At 37.6% G+C, this 22,977-nt stretch overlaps 2 protein-coding genes and 1 gene segment (V, D, J or C); all 3 read right to left on the bottom strand.

The window, feature by feature from the left end:
• The window catches only part of LOC121656110 (immunoglobulin gamma-1 heavy chain-like), a 343,586-nt gene that overhangs the window by 225,677 nt on the left and 94,932 nt on the right, over positions 1 to 22,977 (bottom strand). The gene's annotated exons all lie outside the window — the stretch shown is intronic.
• The window catches only part of LOC121656377 (immunoglobulin mu heavy chain-like), a 101,078-nt gene that overhangs the window by 52,143 nt on the left and 25,958 nt on the right, over positions 1 to 22,977 (bottom strand). The gene's annotated exons all lie outside the window — the stretch shown is intronic.
• LOC121656345 lies at positions 21,986 to 22,415 on the bottom strand. The segment is given in 2 exon segments: positions 21,986 to 22,281; positions 22,367 to 22,415. Coding segments are annotated over 2 exon segments (345 nt in total).

The raw sequence follows: 22,977 nt of genomic DNA, 5'->3' as shown, positions 1-22,977 counted from the left end.
AGGTAAGAACAGCTAAATGTGTTCATCAACCCGATCCACTGCAGAGCTTCTCCAGGTTTCTGTCTGATCCAGTTCATGCTGTAACTAGTCGTAGTGTAACCAGATGTAACACATGAATTATTCAGTCTCTCCAGGTCTTCTCATCTCAGAGGGAGGCTGTTCAAGTTTGAGTTCACTCTAAACACCTGTAAGTCCAGTAAAGAAAGAGAAGTCATGAGCTTTTAGACTACAATAAAAACACATTTTGTTTTCTTTATGACCATAAAATGTAAATTTTTACCACAAAAAGTTAAAACTAATAATCAACTCCAAACATTTGCACATGTTATCCCAATCAACTCTTCAAGTTAGGAAACTGAAATAATTTTCATCAGTTTAATGAGGCTTTATGAGTTGTTCTCCCTCAGATGGTGGGACTTTTATTGATAATGAAGAAGAAAGACCTCCTCTACAGGTTGAATGTAGGAACTCGCACAAATGAAGTCATTTAACTTCATAATTTGACCATGTTTGAGTGCTACAATAACATGAAAATATATAAACTACAGAAACAGAAAGACATCACAAAATTTGCACAGTCATGTTTGAGCATTTAAGAAATGTTTCTAAATTACAGCCTATTTTATCTTTTAATAACACAGAGACCATTTTACACGCCAATATCTCCTTGGTACAACTATTTCAGCAGCATTTTTACATGTCTGAACCAAAAATGTTTTTATCTCCTTTAGAATGTTCTGAATTCAGACTTTTAACCTAAACCAGTAAGTGGGAGCACCTTACTCACCCTCTTTTTCTCTGGCTCCCAGTATGTTATAGAATTGATTTTATTCTAATCTACACATTCAAAGCCCCTTTTGGACTTTCACCCTCTTATTTATCTGACTTTTAGATTAGAAACAGGTGAGCTTATGAGAAGTCTGAGAACCTCTGAAAAAGGACTTTTAATTGCTGTAGAGACTTGGTTTAAGACCAGAGGTGATGGAGCATCTGCAGTCAAAGCCACTAAACAGGTCAGCAGAGTCAGTGTCCTCTTTTAATTCTACTATTAAAACGTAATTTTATCAGAGCCTTTTCTGATTTTATCTGACTGTTTTGATTTTGTTTACTAGTTGAATTTCTGTCCAACAATATTTCTATTGTTACATTGTCTCAATGTGTTTTACTTGATTCTGTTGCTGCTTTGTGAAACACTTTGAAACATTTGTTTAGAAGATAAATGCATTATTATCAGCAGCAGTAGTCTATGGATAATATTATTTATGATATATCATTCATATTCAGATTAAGAAAGGTCTCTACATAAAACATAAAAAAAAAACAAAAAAAACAAAAGGATTTCTGAACAACATGACAAGTGGTTAGAGAATAAAATCGATTAAAAGTCAGTAGAAATTCAATTCCATGAGTAAATGAAGTGAAACACATTGAAGAGTTCAAGTGAGAGAAACAGCTCAAATCCTGACCTCAGAGCTGAGAAATGACCTTTGATGGGAGATAAAGAGAGATGAGAAACGTCCTGTTGAACATTTGCTGCTAATTCATTAATTATAAATAATTTAAACCTCATGTTCTCAGAAGCTTCTCCTCTGTAACAAACACTTTATTTCTTGCATTTGTCTAAAAAACATTAAACCTGATCACAGAGTTTTCAGCTTTTATAAGAAACACTGCAGCGACTAAACTTCTGTTATGGTTTAATTTTTTTTAGAAAACAAGCAGGACAAGACGTCCATGTTGGTTCAGCTCAGGTCTCTTTATTTCAGGGTGATAGTTGATTAAAAACCTGCAGATCCGTCAGAGGATTCTCTTCATCTCAATCAGAGCTGAAGTTTTATTTAGTTCACTTCGAACTGGTTTATCCTCCGTGGTTCTGTTCTCCACTGGTTTCCATCATATTCATCAGATAAACATATGCAGTGTTACTGGTTACAGCTTCAGTTCTTTAGGTGCTCTCATGGTTCAGGGTTCAGTCCTTGCTGCTGTTATTTATCATTTCATTCCTGGTTCTTTGCTATGTGGATGAATTTGTTCTGTCGGGTTAGAAATGAAAATCAGAAAAATCTGGATTCTCTGCGTTAGTGCCGTCATGTGTGACTGTGTGAAAGAGAAACTAGAATATTTTTAAATTACTCTGTTACTTTGTTGTGTGAAAGCTTGTTTTATTTTAATAGTAATAATAATAGTAATAATAGTAATAATAATAGTAATAACAGTAATAATAATAGTAATAAAAATAAATAGTTTTTATGAAGTAAAACACTTTGTGTTTCTTTTTGACATGAAAAGCTCTTTATAAATAAAATGTGATTTGATGATTCCTGCCATTAAGAACTAGATGTCTTCTTATTTCCTGGAACTAAACACAGATTGAAATCCTTCCAACTAGGACTCAGGGTTGTCCAAACGATGTGATGCTACACCTTACATTACAAACTACCAAATAAATAAATAAATAAATAAATAATAAATAAAATAAAAAAAAGAAAACATTTAGCTGCTTCTCTGGCAGCTGTCTTTGATCAATATCTGAATTTCAAGCAACAAATTAGAGGTTCAGTCCTGCTCTTCATGTCTGCCTGCTCATTACAGAACTTGATTTAAGATTCTGTTGATGACTAATAAATCCTTCATGATCTGAATCCACTTTACATGTCAGAACTCTTAATTCTGCACCTCTACCCCTCAGATCAGAGACTCAGGGTTAAAACTTCCACAGTTTAGTTTAGTAACAAAGAAAATCATGATTTTATTCTTTTGACTCCAAGAATGTGGAACAAAATCTAAGACAGCACCAGAACAGAAGAGTCTAAACAACTTTAAAGGTTTTTAAAAATCCTCCTGAACAGATTTATGAATATTTTCTTATTAAGTTTTAACGTTGGTCTGTGTGCTCTCTTTTCTTTGTGAATTATTTATGTGAGTTTCAGATTTTTAAAAATCTATATTTTTTCTCTTTATAATCAATATTATAATTCACTGACCCCCACTGAGTAACTAAATATGTTGTAGCATGGAGAAAGGATCTTGTTATTAAATATTTCTGAACAAACATTTATTTATATTTATTCTATTTTGGTCACAATAAGCTGATTATTTCTGAAAAAATGTAGAAAAAAAAAACAAAAAGCAGAAAATGAAAAACAGGAATCTTGAAGAAATACTGAAAATGATTAAACATGTAAAAGATGGACCCAAAGTGAGCATATAGAAGTTGAACAGAAGAGGTCCAAGGACTGAACCCTGGGGGACTCCACAAGTCATGGCCACTCGCTTGGATTCATAGCTGCCGATCCTAACAAAATAACTCCGGCCTTCTAAATAGGACCTGAACCTGTTAAGGACTGCTTTTTCATTTAAAAAGTCATGAAGCTGGTGAAATACAACTTTCTCAATAATCTTGGAAATAAAAGAGAGGTTAGAGACAGGTCTATAGTTGTTCATTATAGAGGGGTCTAGAGTCCTTTTCTTTAGGAGTGGCTTAATAGCAGCTATCTTTAGTGACTTGGGAAAAATGCCTGATGCCAGTGAGCTGTTAACTATCAGTAGGAGATCACTTTCTACTGAGGTAAAACTGTTTTTAAAAAGTCGGATGGTATCATGTCCAGAGTGCATGTTGTTGATTTCAAATGCCAAACTGTTTCTTGTAGGATTTTTAAATCGACCATATTAAATTGTGACATAACATCAGAATTATTTCCGGGTTTTAGACACAGACTACTTTTCTTGTGTGGAATTAATATTTTGCCTAATTGTTTTCACTTTTTGGCTAAAAAAGTTGGCAAATTGGTTGCATTTCTTAGTGGAAAGGAGCTCTGGGCTTATCTGTATAGGAGGATTAGTAAGTTTTTCAGTCATAGCAAACAGAGTGGAAGAATTGTTGACATTCCTGTTAATCATTTCAGATAAATGCAGCTCTCTGGCCTTTCACAGCTCATTGTTATAGTTACGCAGGCTTTGTTTGTATAGCTCATAGTAAATTTGAAGTTTATTTTTCCGCCATTTCCGCTCAGTTTTTCTGCGTTCTCTTTTTAGGCTGGTAACCACAGTGGTGTTTCTCCATGGTGTTTTCTGTTTGTTCAAGGTGCTCTTGATTCTTATCGGTGCAACAGCATCCATTACATTCAAGATTTTCAGATTGAAATGATCCAGGAGTCCATCAACTGACTCTGCACTGGTTGTTGGTAACATGGCTATGGCCTCCACAAACTTAGCACTTGTTTTTTCATTAATGTACCTCTTCCTAACCGAGGAGAGGTTGGTTGAACATTCTGAGTGATCAGTAAATCAAACAAAATACAAAAAAGGGTCAGACAAGGCCAAGTCAGTGATTGCTACAGAAGAAATATCCACACCCTTTGAAATAACCAGGTCCAGAATGTGACCTCGAATGTGGGTCAGTTCTTTTACATGTTGCCACAAACCAAACATGTCCAATATGGAAGAAAATTCCTTGACATTACCATCCGTCATGTTATCTATGTGAATGTTAAAATCCTCAAATATGATAAAATGAAATTAAAATCAGTAGAGATAACCGACAATAATTCAGAAAATTCATCAATAAAATTTGCACAATGTCCTGGACGTCTGTAGATAATTAGAAATAGGAAATTTTAGGAATGTCCCTTAAAATAAAGCTAAGATATTCAAAAGAAGTAAAATCAGCAAATGAAATTTCTTTACACTGGAATGAATCTTTAAATAAGGCAGCTTCTTCTCCCCCTTTCCTCCCGTTTCGACATTTATTGATAAAACTAAAATGAGAGGGTGCTGTTTCATTAAGAACTGTAGCACTTGTGTCTTCTGTTAACCATGTTTCTGTCAGAAAAAGAAAATCTAAACTGTGAGAAATGATGAAGTCATTAACTAACAGTGACTTGTTGGACAGAGATCTAACATTTAGTACAGCTACCTTTATGAAGTTTACACTGGTCTCTGTTGTATTCTGAGTTATACAAGGTATAGTTAACAGATTAGATCGATTCACCCCACAAGCTGACCGTGTTCGATTCCTTATTTTACTAACTAACACAGGAATCCTACTGGGTCCAGGCTTGATCTCAGAACAGCTGTCAGTAGTAGCAAATCTCCAGCAAGGACCCTGAACGCATCATGGCATCTTATCTTTGTTGTGAATTCTACTGCTGCTCTGGGAACCTCTTGCACATCCTCCAGTGCTCTGTTCTGCCAGGACAGATGATCTAAGACAGTGATCCTCACTATTTTTTTCACAAGAGCCGCATTGGCAGAGCAAAGTCAAGAGGAGAGCCACTTTTTCGTCATCCCACAAAAAAAAGAAACAACACAGCCAATACACTTTCAAGTAAGACCATATTTACCTTAATACTGGGATGAACAGAAGCTGGAATGCATGTCCTTGACTTTCTTCATGTTGTATTTGTAGTTTGTTGTTGCAATCACAGTAAGGCATTCAAGATGAGCATGGGTCAGCCGGTTTCTCTGTTTCCTCTTGATAGTGTTCATGGTTGAAAATGTTGCCTCACAGGTGTATGTGCTCATAAAGAAAGACAACACTTTCTGTACAAGTGGTTTTAGAGTGGGAAAGTCTGCTTCAGAAATCAAACTCCAGAAGTGGCCAACACCTGCTCTGAGCTCAACTTTGAGAATGTCATTTGTTTGCAGCTCAATTATTTCACTTTCCAGAGCAGCACGATTGTCAGCACGATTTCTTTTCCTCGCATGCTTGGAGCACCATCAGTACACACACCTGAAAGTTTGGACCAGCTGATGGCTTTTTCCTCAAAAAATACCAAAAGTGCATTCAGAATATCCTCTCCTCTTGTTTGGCCAAGAAGTGGTAGTAGGCACAACATTTCCTCTTGAAAAGAGCTTTCTTTTGGGAACCTCACCCAAACACACAGCTGAGCATCATCGGTGACATCTGTGCTTCCATCCACTGCTGTGCTGAAACATGGGGTTTCGCGCAGATCAGCCAACAGTTGGTCACGTATGTCTTTTCCAATGTCTTCCATCCGTCTCATTATTGTTGAATCAGACAACTGTAATCCTTTTATTTGTTTAGGAATCGCATCCTTGTTGTCAAAGTCTGCAAACAATATCTCTGCTGACGCCAAAAAGCAATCTTTTACTATTTCAGAGTCTGAGAATGTTTTTTTTTTTGCCCTCGCTAAAATCCATGCAATCTCAAAAGTTGCCTCTGTCAAACGTTCAGCAGTTGAAGTTGTCCTGTGGATAAGATTTTGCTGCCCAGAAAGTAAAGCGGTAAGTTGTGCTATTTTTGTGTTTCTGAGTTGGCTTCCACGTGGATAATTTTCATTGAATTTTGGATGCATGGTTTTGAAATGCAGCTCCAAGTTTGAAAACAAGCGCGAGTTTGTTTGCATATTAAGCACAGGGGGTTCACGCCATGAAGAACAAATAAGAATTCTTCCATCCACTTTTCTTGAAATTTCCGATGCTCATTCTGTATAGCTCGTACCTTTCGTTGTTTCTTTGGAACACCTGTTAGCCTGCTCGTTCCCTCTTCGGCATCTTCATGTTCACTTGAGTTCATGGCATCCTCACACTCCTTGTCTTCACTATTCCTCCCCCGTGTCTGTTCATCTGTTTTTTGTCCTTTTTTTTATTAGAAAGGATCCATTTTTAACATGTAGCCTGTATCAAGATGGCTAGCGTTGTTAACCTTGCAGCACGTAGCTTACAGCAGTCAAGTGCACCGCTGTTATAAACAATCACATCAGCGTTGCCAGATTTGACAGTTACCCCCTTTTGGAAACACATTAATTGTGGCTGGAGGAAGAATATAATGACTGTTTGTAGTCTAATATTCTGTCTCTAATATTGTATATTTATGTGGCACATTTAAAGAAAATGTACTGGCTGTGTTATGCCTTTTATAAGCTACCATTCGAGCCACCAATCAAAGCATGACGAGCCGCATGTGGCTCCCGAGCTGCGTAACTGATCAAAGAGGAGGATGAGGAGGGGGAGGAGGTTGGTTGCTTGGAATATTTTTCATTCTTTAAAATTGGAATAATTTTAAATGTCATATTGTCTTAATCTTTGATTAAATCACAACCAAATATTGGAAAATACTGACTCCAAAGATTGAAATTACAATTAATCATTATGGCATTTCAATTCTAATATTAAACAAATAGATTTATTGACACTTAGAGAAAAGAACAAGAAAAGATAAAGGTAGAACTTTTGAAAAATAAAAGGTGCTATTTCTTTCATATGAGTTACAAACCATTGATAAGCATCAGGTTTTACATTAGAAAAGAAATTATATCTTACAGATTTTAGTTTTTATGTACATGAAGTTTTGTCTGGATTCATACACAGTAACTTTATCTGTTCATTCACTGTTATTAACAGTTTGACAGGAACATGGAAGCTGTTTGTCAAATGCTGGTCTAAGTTGTAAACGATGCTGAGAACACATTTAATCCAAGAGAGATCCAAAAAGAGATCCAGAGACAAGGCAAGAGATAAGACAAGAGTCAACATGAGAACAATTTTTACTGCCTGGACAGAGCTCACAGTACAGGTTGGATCGAAGTTTAGCTGAATTAGCCGTTGATATGGGGGGCGTCATTAAGAAAATGGCAAATATTAAGTAGTGCATCTTTAAAAAGTTTGTTCTCTGGACATAAAACTGTTAAATACTATTGACTGTAAATTAGGATTTCTAAATATACTGCAAAATATTTATATTTAAAACAAGTGAAATCTAAAAACAGGACAACAGACAAGATCGGTTTGAAGTTAGTTACTCATATCTGCTGTCATTGGCGTTGTTAGACCTATTTTAGGGGTTCTTGGGCCTAAAATGTCCTAATGCCCCCCTAAAAGATCAAAAATGTATTATTTCATTATTTACTTTAATGATTGCAGTGATAATTTCAGCTGTGTTTAGTGATGTCTGGAATGCAGCACAGGGAAGTTTCCCATTTTCCCCTTTCACTTTAAAATCCATCAGTTCATCCTTTATATCATTTTCAGTCTCCTCAGTTTGCATAAGCTCCTCCTACATCATAGTTCATTTTTAAAGTCAAATTCAAGGCCAAACATTAGCGAAGCAAAGATTAAGTTAATTATTAAAGCAACTGATAACCATAAATATAATTTTAAAATATAAACAAATCTACAAAGAAACGAAGACTTGATTAAAGTAGAACTTCTGCATCCCAAATTTCAAGTTTCAGAGGATTCATTTTAATTCATTTCTGAATCACACACTGACCTAGCTTTTAAAATTTTCCATTTACACTATTACTAATAAAACAATGTTTAAAAATGACTGAGGCTCCATTCACACTGCAGCTCTACTTTGATTTCATCGGATTTGTGATATCAGATATTTTAATGACAGTCTGTTTGAGCTACTCAGGTTGTTTTATTGTTCCAGAGATGTCAGACCTGGAAATGTATTTTATATACAGGACACATTTCTGTTATATTTTATCTTTTGTCTGTTTTGAAGGTTTTATCTGTTTTAGCAAAATACCAGTTTTATCTGGCTGAGTGTGATTGTGTATAATTAGTTTCTTTCTGATTTCAGCAGGGGAGGTTCGAACCTTGACAACGGTGGCCTTTCTGTGTGGAGTTTGCATGCTCTCCCCGTGTATGCGTGGGTTCTCTCCGGGTTCTCCGGCTTCCTCCCACCGTCCAAAGACATGCATCATAGGTTAATTGGTTATTCTAAATTCTCCCTAGGAGAGAGTGTGTGTGTGAATGGTTGTTTGTCTGTCTGTGTTGGCCCTGTGACAGACTGGTGACCTGTCCAGAGTGTACCCTGCCTCTCACCTGTTAAAATGCTGGGATAGGCTCCAGCTCACCCGCGACCCATATGGAATAAGCGGTCAAGATAATGGATGGATATCTGAACCAGGCCACTTACATGTGGTCCTAAACCGGGTACATATCCAATCTGTGTTAAAGCAACCTCAGTCTATTCGATCATCTCGTATTTCATCCTACTTATGCATCATTGAAACGAGAACGACGTCACAAATCTGCGCCGGAGGAAGCGGGACACGATAAGATCAAATTTAAATAATGGACAGAACAATGTTAGATCATAATTTCTTTCAGCTCTGACTGCACAACAACTCCGAAACTGATAGACATGCTGCAGAGTGGAGCATCCATATTCACCTCTGTAAACACAGCATGATGTCATGCTTCCTGTCTGCATCGCGCCACCTACTGTTTACACTTGAGTGTGATAAAGGTCACATTAAAATGTTGATGTGAACGACCACTAAAAAAATCACCTGCAGTATGAACAAAGCCCGGCATCCGGAAAACCTTGGAACCTCAACATGGAACTAACCATGTAGGAACTGAAAGTTATCTCTAAAGTAAAACTATTTATTGTAATTTTAATGCTGGTTCATCCTGCGACCAGCTGATATTCATTCCATGGTTCAGACTGTGTGAGTTAAGCTGCAGCTTGTTTAATGACCACAAAGATAAACTGCATGAGTTTTATGGAACGATCAGGTTTGAGTCAATGATGAAGCTTTGCATCTTGATCATTTATGACTCTTTAATTATGATCTCACTCTTTTTAAAGTTTTATTTAACTTTCAAAGACTTTTTGTAATTTCCCCTGGAATTAATTATTTTTCATTTAATTTCATTAATACAGAAAAAAGGTCGAAGACAACAGTCATGATAATCTTTAACATTAAATAAAAAGGACAAAGTCAACAATAAATTATTTTGCTTAACTTTCATTTTGACAACCATTTAATTTTTTTCATCCTTATAAAATAAAAGGTAATGAAACTATTTACTAACTTCCTTTGTGTTTGTTTGCTTCCATGGTTCAAGCATTGTTGTTAAAAGGACCTGCTTTAACTGTCTTATCACACAGACGGTGGAATAATCTAGACTTTCCTGGTAGCTGCTGAGTTTTTGTTCAGACATGTTTGTGGTTTGTATCACTGTGCGGTATCTCACACAGTGATAAACAGCTGTGTCTTCAGGCTGCAGATTCTGTCCTGTTATTGTTACTGTTCCTGCAGACGTGTCTCTGCTGTAGCTGAACTTGTTCTTCAGAGCATCATTTTGGTAGAAGCCTCCACCACCCCACATATAAAAAATCCAATCCATCGGTTTTCTTTCACGCTGTCTGATCCAACCTGTTGCATAGCTGTTATCAGTCACAGAATAACCGGAGACCTGACAGGTGATGGACAAAGACTGTCCAGGCTGCACAACCTTTGAGTCTGGCTGGATGAGATCAATACTGTACACACCTGTAGAAACACAAAGTAACATCATCTCCATCATTCATCAGAATATTCACTGTTTCTGATTATAATTAGTGTGAATCCACTGAAATCTCCTCACTGAAAGAAAGTTTAGATCAACTAAATAATAATGTGGTCTCTTGCTTAAAGCTGCTAGTTTTAGTGAAACTCTTTACCTGCCCAGCAGACGGTTAGAAGCAGTATCACAGTTCTACTGTCCATCTTGTTAAACTGCTGCATGTGTCCACTGATCTCTGTCTGTTCAGTTAAATAAAGGTTCAGGTTTTGCATAAACTCCTCCTCACAGGAAGGAGACACCTGGACTCCAGAAAACTGGTAAAACTGAGGATTTATTGTCAATCCTTCATATTTGTTATGTCAGGAAATTTTAAATATAACTATTCTTAACTAAGATGCTGGAAATTTTAATAAACACGTTTTATTTACTGTAGTGAAATGTAATGGTGTGTAGAGTCTGTACTAAAGAAATACTAAAGAAAACATGTAATAATGAAAAACTGCATTTAAAAAGCAAAGTTTTTATGATGTATTGCAGATGTTTTCATTAATGATGGATTGTTTTTTTTACTGTGTGATGTGTTTAATGTTTAGCAAAATTTCCATGTTTAATTATAATAAATTCAGATGAAACTGGTAATTATAAAAATAAACAAAAAAAACAGAACACCCAACAGAACACAAAAAGTGGAACAAAACAGAGGTTTGTCATTTATAAAACAAGGATTTCCAGGATTATCAGCTATGGAACAATAACAGAACCTGAGAACAACTCACTAAAGACAAACACATTTCTTTTTTTTCCAGCAGTTTACTGACACAAATATACAAGCTGTAAGGTCTATTTAGGTGTTAAAATGAACTTAGAATAATGTATATCATGTTTCCACACAAAAGCATTAAGTACGTTTTCATGGACTGAAACATTTTTCTATATTTAACAATATTCTATAGTGTTTTGTTGTGTTCTGTTGTGTAGAGTTTTTGTTTTTTTTTTTCACAGCAGATTTTCTCCTGTGGAAATCAGAATATTTAATGTGATAAACAGCCTTTATCTATACAACTGGGCCTTTCATGCATAACACAGAAAACGGTCATTTTCAGCCGAAAACGCTAGAAGTCATATTCATTTATACAAATATACATTTTACAGAGATCCGTATTACATAGACTCATACACTGAAATCTTTTGGGCCCATCGGGGGTCCAATGTCTTTCACAGAAACTTCAACGATGCAACGACTAAGAAGGCTGAGTAAACCAGCAACCCTCTGATTAGCAAATAGTGGTTTATTCTATTGGGCTTTATTTCCTCACATAAAGCTGAAGCTGCTAATGGAAACTTTGAGACTTGATGAATCATTTCTGACACATATGACCAACAGGAATGTTAAAAATAAGAAAAATGGTATATTTTATTTTAATGCTTCAGATAAAACTATCAATGGGAAGATGTGTGAATCCTCTCCATCTTTGCAGATAAATGGGAGCAGCCTTTCTGTACTGTGACCTAGGCAAGGCAAGGCAAGGCAGTTTATTTGTATAGCACATTTCATGTACAGGACAATTCAAAGTGCTTTACATAAAACAAAGACATTACAGATATTTAGAATAGTAAAAGGCATCAACACATAATCAACACATAATCACAATAAAATAATAAATTACATTAAAATGATTAAAAGCAAGATAAGTTAAAAAAAAAAAAAAAAAAAAAAAGTTACCGTGCAGATTTCATGCATAGGCGCATGAGAAAAGAAAAGTTTTTAACCTGGATTTAAAAATGTCTACATTTGGGGAAAGTTTAATCTCCACTGGCAGTTTGTTCCATTTGTTTGCAGCATAACAGCTAAATGCTGCTTCTCCATGTTTAGTCTGGAGACATGTTTACATGTTAGCAATGCTGCAGATTTGACTTTGATTAATTTTTAGTGACTGGAGGGGAGTACTAGCAGTCCTTTTTTATTGTGTACTTAATTTTTACTAATTTTTAATTTTGATATCTCCATCTGTCATCCTGGGGCTTGTAGAACTCGCGGCTCCTTTTTAATAAATTTCCTGGGGTGAAAGCCCCCAGGTGGCATTGTCATCCCAACCACTCGCTTGCCACATTATCAAATAGCATTTTAACAATCCAAATAAATTAGCCTGTGATTATTGATATTAATCACATGTGGAGGAGGGAAACAGTCCACCGAAGTGCCATAAAGAGAATAAATTGTCTTCTAGTTACCAGTAAGTTGTTGTGGTTGAAGAGAAATCAGTCATCTGTTTCTCATCCTGTGCATGCTGGGACATATTCAAGCTTAAGTTTCAAAATACTGAAAGAAGGAAAAATGATTTTATCATTGCTCTCTATACACCTCCTGGAGATGGTAAAGCAGCCTTGGACTGATTAAGAGTAGTGCTGAATGCAACCACTAGACGGGGTGATTGGATCAATCCACTCCAGTCATTTCTCATGACCCCGTTTGATCGTTTGCAGACAGATATGTAGAGGTGGAAGATATTTCAGCTTTGCTAAAGTTTTGCAAGTTAGTCAATTTTAATCGTGTAAACACAGGAGCAGTATATGAAGTAGAAAATTTGGATATGATAAACATTTGAACAGTCGATGTTTCAGGGGTGAAGTTTCAGTCACAGTTCTATGTGATCAATATCTGCAATCAGGCTGATCAGTTAAACCACGCTGCATCCTTACTGTCAGACTGGGAAAATTACTAATAAACTGCAATGACATTAGGAAGTCTAAATATAGCTGCTTGTGCTGCTTGTGTACATGTCTTAAATAAATTCTGGTTTCATGTTGTTACAGGCGTCTTATGGTTCTTCTGTTTAATCATTTTTTTGATCTTGATGCTTGCAAGTCACCGTGCAGATATTTAATAATAAACAATTAAATAACATGTTCTCAGTAACAGCCTACAGGTGTGTTATGAGGTCAGAAATGTGAAGTTTTATCCATGTTATCTTGTAGCCAGTTTATGTTATAATAAAACTAGATATCACACTTTATATATATATCAAAAGCAAAGCTGATCATCAGAGTAATCTAGTTGCCCTCAGTACCGAAGCTCTACATTTTGATATATTTTAAGATGTTTTTCTGATCAGCACAATATTTGTCGTCTTCAGCTCTCTTAAAATAAGTAACTGAAATCTGTCCTGCAAATGTAACTTAAGTTTTTCTCTGTATTTATTATTATTATTATTATTATTATTTTAAGCCTAAATATTTTTTTGTTTTCTTAAAAAGCAAAAGAGTACATAGTTTTCAAGTGATTTTGTGTATTGCGCTCTCTTTTTTTTTTTTACATTCTTCTTAAAGTGGATTTTCAAATGCAGCACTTGTCATGGTTTTGCTCTGTGTGTGTGTCTGAGTTTGCAGGTAGGGCTGAGCAGGATGCCATGGGGACTCAGGGCAGAGTGTGGAGCTTCAATTGACACCACCTGTAGCTCATCATCCTGCTCGTTATCCTATTCAACACTCTGCTATTTAGGGACAAGCAGGAGCTGAAGTTGGCACCAGATTGTCTCCCAATACTGTGTAGTAGTCAGGCCTTCTTCTAAATCTTCTTGTGCCTCTTTGCAGTTATCACCTGGTTGTCTTGTTTTCCCCTTAGCTTTGTCAGATTGTTACAAGAAGCTTTTGGATATCCTCAAAGAACTCATGATCAGGACTACATTCCTCTACTAGCCTTACCTCAGCCGTTAGCCCTGCCTGCCGACTAACTTATGCACCACAACTGGAGATCATTCCCTGGCTTACCCCTCCACCATCAGGCAACCACTGGATTACAGGAAGCAGCAGATCTTGCCTTCATAACCCAGAACCTCTTCAGACCAACATTAATCCTCTGCCCTCTCTTAGGAAGAGCTTCCTGGATCTGCACCAAGCCTCCATTTAGTAAAAGATTGTTCATAGCTTTCCCTTACCTCTCTGTGTGTTTACATTTGGATCCTCCTCCTTCCTACGGTCCCTGACCATGACAGCACTGAGGATGTTAGATGTAATGATGTTACGTCTGACACAAAAGCCCCGAGGACTTCATCGAGTAAAGGGGGCGTGTCCAAATGAGGCCTGTAGCGAGGCCCGTATCAGTTTCCTGAATATCACGTGACCAAAGACAAATGAGGCCCCGCTTGTCGTAAATCACGTGAGTGCCTCGTTGTGTGCGTAGAGACGCTGAAAAAGCCGCGGAAAATTGAGGAAATGTACTGAGTAATTCGAGGTGATTGTGAGGTGACGCAATACATAGATGGAGCAGCCAAAAAGACAAAAGACATCAGCAGTTTGGGAATACTTTGATATGATATCGTCCAATAAGGTAAGATATGACTTTAATCTAGATAGATAGATAGATTATATGTCACGTCTACACATCTTAACAATATTGTTGCAGGTGAAGTGCCGGCTGTGCCTGAGAGAGCTGTCTTACAGCAATAATACTACATCCATGCTGAGGCACTACCATGCACTTCATGATAATGAATCACAGCCACATCCCAGGACATGTAATATACCCCTCATCCATTTTACTTGCCATGTCCTTTGTTGTGGTTGAAACATATCAGCTAACATAATGTTACATCTGTGTAGGTACCAGGAAACATGATGTGGATGAGGCCCTGGTTACCATGATTATAAAAGATTCACAACCTTTTTCAGTGGTGGAAGATAAAGGATTTAGGAATCTCATCCATATCCTTGATCCATCTTACACTTTCCCATCAAGACAGGTATGTGTTTCATGTCTATGATACTTAGGGATGTTATGCTCGAGCAGTCTGCTCGATCACGTGTCGAGCATGTGACACGGAAGTGTTGCGAGCATTGTCTCTGAGCATTGATTCAGCATGTCAAAAGTCACGTGATAGACCAAACGAGGCCTCGTTACGTCATCAGCGCGTATCGAGCAGCAAGCGGGATCTTTGAAGGTACCGGGCTTGTCAATCTCTCAGATTCCAAACGCTGAGGAGATCGCGGGTTTTTGAGAGGAGATTCTGTAGCGATTGTGCGACATTGCATTTTGAAAACAAATTTAGGAAAAGCATCACATCAGCATGAGCTTATATTGGATCACATTTAGCTTTTAGAGATTTGGGGAAACAAACGTCTGTGCGAGACGCAGTTGCCAGAGTAACTGCTGAAGGAGCTCGGAGTATGAGAGAAGGACGGAGCAGGCGGTGCCTTCAACATCACAGGTAAGCTTAATTCATCTTTCTTTATATAGATGTTTTTTTAAATAGCCTTACAAAGAGCAGACTTTAAAGTTAATCATAAACTTCAACCAGAAGCATCAGAGGAAACGTCTCAGTCTACAGCTGCAGAGGAAAAACCACCACCTGCAGGACCTTAGACACCAAGCTGGTTTCTGATCATCATACGCAGAGAATGTAATGATTTTAAACTTGGTTAATTACAATTTTGTTCTTGTGTTTCTTTCAGGTGCAACCTGTGCCAGAAGAGGAGCAGACTGAAGCCTGACAGAAAATACGTTTTTAAATAAAAATCTATGACACATCACAATGTTGCCAGAGTTTTTTTTTTTTTTTTTTTCTCATAATACATTTCAAGATTCAAAGTGTCTTTGTCATTTGCACAGTAAGGAAACAAGTTTCTCTGAACAATGAAAATCTTACTTTACCGTCCAACCTGAATGCCATAAAACATTATAAAATAAAAATAAACAATTTGAAAAAAAAAAAAAAACTAGATAGACAATAAAAAAAACTGAGTAAATCTATGTACATAAATGTGCAGTGTGCTATAAACTGTTGTTTCACATTTAACAACGATCAGCTATGCAAACGAAAACAACTCATGAGGTAGACAAAACACGCATTTGCAATATCTATTATAAATAATAAGGCACATAAAACAGTAAACAATTTTATTACAACTGTATAAAATAACTAACACAGTCACTATCCCCGTTGCACAAACACTTCTTCCCTCATGCCTTCTCACTAACTACTATCATTACAGATTGGTTTACTTAAGTTACACCACAATTCTGTTACCTAAACAAATGTTACCTAATACCCCTCCTTGTTATTTATGTGAACAACAGAAAATAAATATTCACTTGGATGGTAGATTACACATCGTTTATTGAACACGTATTCAAAGTTGAGATAGGAATGACAGATGTGAGGTGTCAATGCTGTCCTTCTGATACATCAGACTCCTACAGCCAGCAGATGGAGCTCTTTGGTTTGGTCAAATGATTCAGAACACTAAGCCATTTTCAAGCATTTGGTTCAAAGTTGGCTCGATGATTCATGAGGCCTCGCTTTCACCATCCCTAATGATACTGTCATTGGCATTATTTGTAAATATTATTAACAGTTGGAATATTTCACCTGTATTCACCTTTGTTTTGGTATCCAGGCTCTGAAGGCTATGGTAGAAGAAAAATATACAGCAGCAAAAGAGAAGGCAAAGGAAAAGGTCCAGAACGCTGCCGCTGTGAGTCTGACAGCAGATATGTGGACATCTATGAATATGGAGGCTTATTTATGCCTAACATGCCACTACATCACAGAGGAGGATACCCTTAATACCGTTTTGTTAGGTGTAGAACATTTTCCTCAAACTCACACAGCTGACAACTTAGCACAGGCGAAAGATAAAATCATGGAAGAGTGGGGAATCAAGGGTAAGGTGAGGTGGTTGGTCACGGATGCTGCATTCAATATGAAAGCCTGTGCAAGGACACTGTAAGTCAGGCACAGCATCTGTGTTGCACACTCACTAAATCTGTTAGTGCACTAGTCTTTTGACCAGGTCCTCATTCCTTGCAATTGAAAATCACGGAAGATAATCACATACTTCCAGAGCAGCACTACTGCAAAAGAACGTTTGTGCCAGATACAGGAGTCGCTGGGCAGACCAAAACATAAATTAATTATAGAAGTGGAAACAAGATGGAATAGCACCTTATTCATGTTAGAGCGCATCTATGAACAACATGAAGCTGTGGTTGCAGCATTGGCATCTTTATCCACAGACCTTCTTGCATTGAGTTCGTTAGAGTATGAAATAGTTGAGGAAGCATTAAAGCTGTTAGGCCTTTTCCACCTGGCCACAGTGGAACTCTCTGAAGAGAAACGTGTGTCAGCCTCAAAGGTTATACCGCTCATGAAAATGCTCCACCACCGAGTTCAATGCGAAGCCTCAAATTTACAGAGTGATCCTGCCAAACTGCTAGCTGACAACCTGATCCGCAGACTTAGAGAACATCTGGCTGGTTTAGAAACACAGAGTGTGATGACACTGGCAACATTGCTGGACCCCAGATTTAAAGTCCTGGGGTTCCACAACCAGGTGAAGGCAAATGAGGCAGTGAAACGTTTGCGGATGGAATGTGCTAACGTTGTCACACTGCAAAGTGTTCCTCCACAGAACCGTCCATCAGCAACGCTGCACCACAGGCTTCAACAACATCAACATCCAGCTCAGGTAAGCGGTCAGGGGATGTCATTTATATTTGTGAGTGTTTCCTTCAATGCTACTTTGCTCTGCTTTGTAGGTGGTTGTAACCTGTGGGACCTGCTTGACATCACTGTGAGTCAGGGCCGTGAAGTGTCCAATGCGGAAGCAGAGGCTATTGTGGAAGTGCAGCGATACTTGGCAGAAAAAAACATTCCACGACAGCAGGACCCACTGTTATACTGGCATACACAGAAGCATCTGTATCCTCACCTATACAAATTGGCCCTACAGTTTCTGTGCACTCCTGCTTCCTCAGTCCCCTGTGAGAGGGTGTTTTCTAAGGCTGGTGAAGTTGTATCAAAGGAGAGAAATCGCCTGAGCCCCAACACTGTCAAAATTCTCTTATTCCTGAACAAGAATCAATAAAGCACAACCCTCCCTCTCACCTAATGCCCCAGTCACACAAGCACCTCTTGCCACCACCATGTACAAACACACCTGTGAAAATATTGACAATGTATGAGTATGTGAATATATATATATATATATATATATATATATATATATATATATATATATATATATATGCACATGCGGTCTGTATATATAGGAGAGAACAACAATATATATATTTATATAATATATACATTTATAGATTAATTTACAATAAATACAATACAGTTTACATATCAACTGGTGTGTGGATAACATTTAATTTGACAGGTGGACTGTTGGGCATCAAATGACCAGCAGATGTCAGTACTAAAAGGTCAGCTGTTAAATGGGGCCTCGAGTAATGAGACATTTGGCGAAGCAATTGGCCGGAAAGATTCAACACATTCACGGGGCTTCATTAAACCATCACTAGTTAGATGCCACCCTGTCTGGACCTCTTGCCACTCGTTTGCCACCATATCAAATTGTCTAGATGTCATGGTTGCAGAGCTGCTCTGCAGAGCTGATCTCCTACACCTGCCCTGATTGTGATTCCCCTCACCTGCTCCCTGCCCTACTTATACACTCTTTACACTCTGCTTCCCTGCCAGATGGTCAACAGTACTAACCTTGTTGAGATCCAGCTATTTTCTTGTTCCAGACTTTCTTGTCATCGAGCCTGTTACGTCCGTGGAGATTCTCTTGCCTGACCCCTGCCGGATCCCTTCAAGTGCCCACCTGGATATTGACCCTTGCCCGTATGACCGTGGAGATTGCCTGTCCCTCTGGATAAGTACTGAGCTGAGCCTCACTGTGAATGAACATTGCCTGCCCTGACTACGTCTTTTGGATTTGTGGACTTATATTCCTGTCTGAAGTTCATTTCAGGAGTCCTCACTCACAGACCTGGGATTGCCTGACTCCTCCAGCTAACCACAACTGGTTTCACTGGTTTCCCTCCTTCCCCTGGCCCTAAATAAACCTTATTCTGTTCAAACCATCTGTTCTAGGTGTGGCTGAATTTCCGGGTTTTCAGGAACAAACCTGACACTGGAGCCGTTACTGGATAAACTGCTGGTACATTTGATATTTCAAGACTGCTTATCTTAATATTTTCCTTCTTTGTCCACAGACATAAAGCAAGACTCCCTGATAGAAATAGATCTGGGGATGGTTAACAACCTTCTTGTTAGTTATTTATTATGCTCAAACATATGGGGAATTTTAAAAGAAATAGGAAATCATGGCTGTGCTCCCTTTTTTTTTTTTTTTTTTTTTTTTTCTTGACAGATGTGATGTCCTTCAGGGAAAGGTTCTGTATATATTTAATTTGGGGAAAAGAACATGTTCATTCAAATGCATACATGCAGTTGACCATACACACCTGTCCATCCATTTTCTATAACAGCTTATACCAATGCAGGCTCAGTGGAGCCTATTGCAGCAGCTGCTCGGCCAGGGATCACCAGTCTATCACAGACCGAGTAAAGACAAACAACCACTCAGACTAACTATAGGGGGAATTTACAGTGGTCAGTGATCCTGACATGCATGTCTTTAGACTGTGAGAGGAAGGTGGAGAACCCGCAGAGAAGCAACACATAATCAAGGACAATATGCAAACTCCACAAAGACCCAGCTCGAACAGAGGGAATCTGCATCTGAACTAGTTATTATTCATAAATATTTTTAAACAGAAAAGTTTAGTATTTTACTACCTTTTTTTTTTTGACATAATGAATTATATTTGTATTTTTATGTAGCATGTTACACATGTCTGAACAATGAATCAGTCTTGTAACCATTAATGGTCTCAGAGCTCCTCCTCTGGTGGCTTCATGTTAAAGTTTTCAGGCTCTGAGAGGTTTTTGTTCAGCTCTGCTGATGGTTTGTGTTACTGTGGCTCTCGCACAGTAATACACAGCCGTGTCTTCAGGCTGCATATTCTGTCCATTCAGAGTCACTGTGTTACTGGAAGTATCTAAGTCAATACTGAACTTGTTCTTTAGGGAGTCTTTGTAGTATGAGCTTCCAGTACCTTTCACCCCAATCCACTCCAGTCCTTTCCCTGCAGGCTGTCTGATCCAAGCTGTCCAGTAGCCCAAAGAATAAGAGACCTGGCAGGTGATGGTCAGACGCTGACCTGGCTGCACAGTCATTGAAGCTGGCTGTGTCAGTGTTTCACACTTTACATCTGTTTAAAGAAAAACAAGTTATTGTTTTTTTTGTTTTGTTTTGTTTTGTTTTTTCAGAGAAAACAAAACAAAGTGTAATTAATCAGAAGAAACTCACATGCAGCCACTAAGAGCAGGAACAGAGCTGAAGAAAACATATTTGTTGATGAAACTGACATCCTCTCATCTCCACTCCACACTGTGGTTTCATGGTTTTATACCTGATAGGACCACCTGAGTTTGCATAGAAACAACATTGTTTGTTCATGATGTCACCAAAACTGTTGTTACTGTTGTCTGTCCTGCAGTCAGAGTTTCAGATGTGGAAGCTAATTGTTGCTGTACAGTTTTAAAACTTACATGAATTTTTGTGTGTGGTTAACACCTTGTTCTGGTCACCTGTTTTTTTTCACCATGTGATGCTGTACATGCTTCATTTCTCACATTCTGATTATGTTCTACTGAATAAAATTTATACAGTAAATATTCATATTTTAAAGTATTTTTATTCAGCTTCAGTTTCAGTTCCTCTGAAAGAGCTCAATAATTAACAGCAGTATTTTCAGGCGGGTAAATGAGCGTATATCTTTTTAGTTCTTGTTATTGACACATAAGAAAATTACAGTTTTACGAACAAACAGAGCAAGAAGTCTCAAAGAAATTATTACATGAATATTCTAATATTGTTATCTTGTGTAAAATGATTATTTTATTATTTTATCAGTGAAAGGTGAAATCCTGAGTGTGGAAAGCAATGATTAAAGTCGAAGACAACATTTTATTTAACTGAAGGACATTCTGCTGACTCATGCTGACATAAAATGACAGAGCAGAAACATTTTGCTGATAGCTGCTGGGAAAGGCTCAGGGGTGGAGATACAGGAGGTTGGTGGCATTTGCCAAAACATGTCCTGCTTCATATGCCGCTTCGAGACAAGTAGGAGATGAAAAGTTTACATATGAAAACATTTAGAGAGTTTTAAGAAAATGGAGTTAAAGACACATTCTAACCTCAAAACTCTGTGTTCTGGACTCGTGTGATGACACAGAGACATCTGTTTTCTGCATTTCTGAAGCCATGACTGTCCAGCAGCGTCCCAGGATGAGAAACAGCACTCGCTGTTGATAGGGGCCAGAGACAATCTGCAACAGTTCTGTAGTTCATCTTTAAATGAAAGATACACTACAGTTCAAAAGTTTGGGGTCACTTCCCTATTGAATCCAATGGCAAAGTGACCCCAAACTTTTGAACAGTAGTGTACTTCATTCATCCCAGGGGAATTTGCAATGAAATAAATTTTTATTTTACTCTTGCCTTCCTTCAAACCATTCTACCTTCATATCTGGCTGAGTTTTTACAGCATTTTAGAGCCTGTTGGTCGACACAGATCTGCGGATTTTAGCTTGACTCCTTTTGTTAGAAGAGGTGACAACATTTGATGTCAAAGCTCCTCATCAGAGCCTCTTCCTTGATTTCCTGATTTTATTTGACTGTACTGATTGTATTTGTTGATTGACGACCCAACTAATTTATTAGATATTATTATTATTATTATTATGAACACTTATGTATAAATTAAAATTCCTCATGATGCTGATACACTGATACCAAATATCAGGTCTACTGTTAGTTTATGTCCAGCTGCTTAAGCAACATCAGTCACTGTTTCTCAAGCACAATAATAAACAGCAGAATCTTCAGTTTTCAGACTGTTCATCTGCAGATACACCTGCTGTTTGCTGTTGTCTCTGGAGATGGTGAACCAGCCTTGTACTGACTGACAGTAATATTGGCTACCACTAGTATCAGCAGCAACCCACTGCAGTCCTTTTCCAGGAGCCTGTCTGACCCAGTTCATCCAGTAGCTGCTGAATGTGAATCCAGAGCCTGTACAGGTCAGTCTGTGGGATTCTCCAGGTCTTTTAACTGCTGGTTCAGATTCTATCAGAGTCTGACCATCAACACCTGTCAAACCAAACAAAAGAAAAAATTACTCTCTGTTTGCTGGTATGTTATTGAAGACAAATTTAAATTTAGTGAAACTCTTCACCTCCACAGACAATAAAAACCAGCAGCAGTCCTGTCCTGTAGTCCATCATGTTTAACTATGTATGTTCTCTGACATGCTCCCTGTAGTTACATAAATATGAAGAACTGTCATATTTTACATTGACTCTTCCTCACAGGAAAGACAGAGCAGGTGTAATTTTTTTATTTATTTGTGTCATTCTTACATACACTGTTGCAGGATACTTTCAGATATATTTATGTAGTTATTATGTTGTTTGAGTCCATTTTCTGCTCTTTATTCATTTTGTGATTTTAGTAATGTATGTTAAATGGTTTTATTGTTAATAAATTAGTTTGGGTTTTCTTTCTCTCATGACTCTTTTATGTGTGTTGCAGGTCAGAAATGTAGATGATTAAAGTAGATTATTATTGATAAATTATATCACATTTGATAAGGAAAAACATAACGCATGTTGATTTCATGGTGTCTGCATTAAAATATAAGATAAAGCAAATGTTCTTTGTTCTTCTTTGGCTAAAGCAGTAAGATATGCCACATTGAATGATTATTTAATTCACTTGTCAGGGTTTTAAGTAAATGTGTTGTTACTAAAGCTCTCATTTGGATTTCACAAAGTTATTTATAAGATG

The sequence above is a fragment of the Melanotaenia boesemani genome, chromosome 2, assembly GCF_017639745.1.
Source record: "Melanotaenia boesemani isolate fMelBoe1 chromosome 2, fMelBoe1.pri, whole genome shotgun sequence".
NCBI classification, from domain to species: Eukaryota; Metazoa; Chordata; class Actinopteri; order Atheriniformes; family Melanotaeniidae; genus Melanotaenia; species Melanotaenia boesemani.
This window is presented reverse-complemented; position numbering and strand designations above follow the sequence as displayed.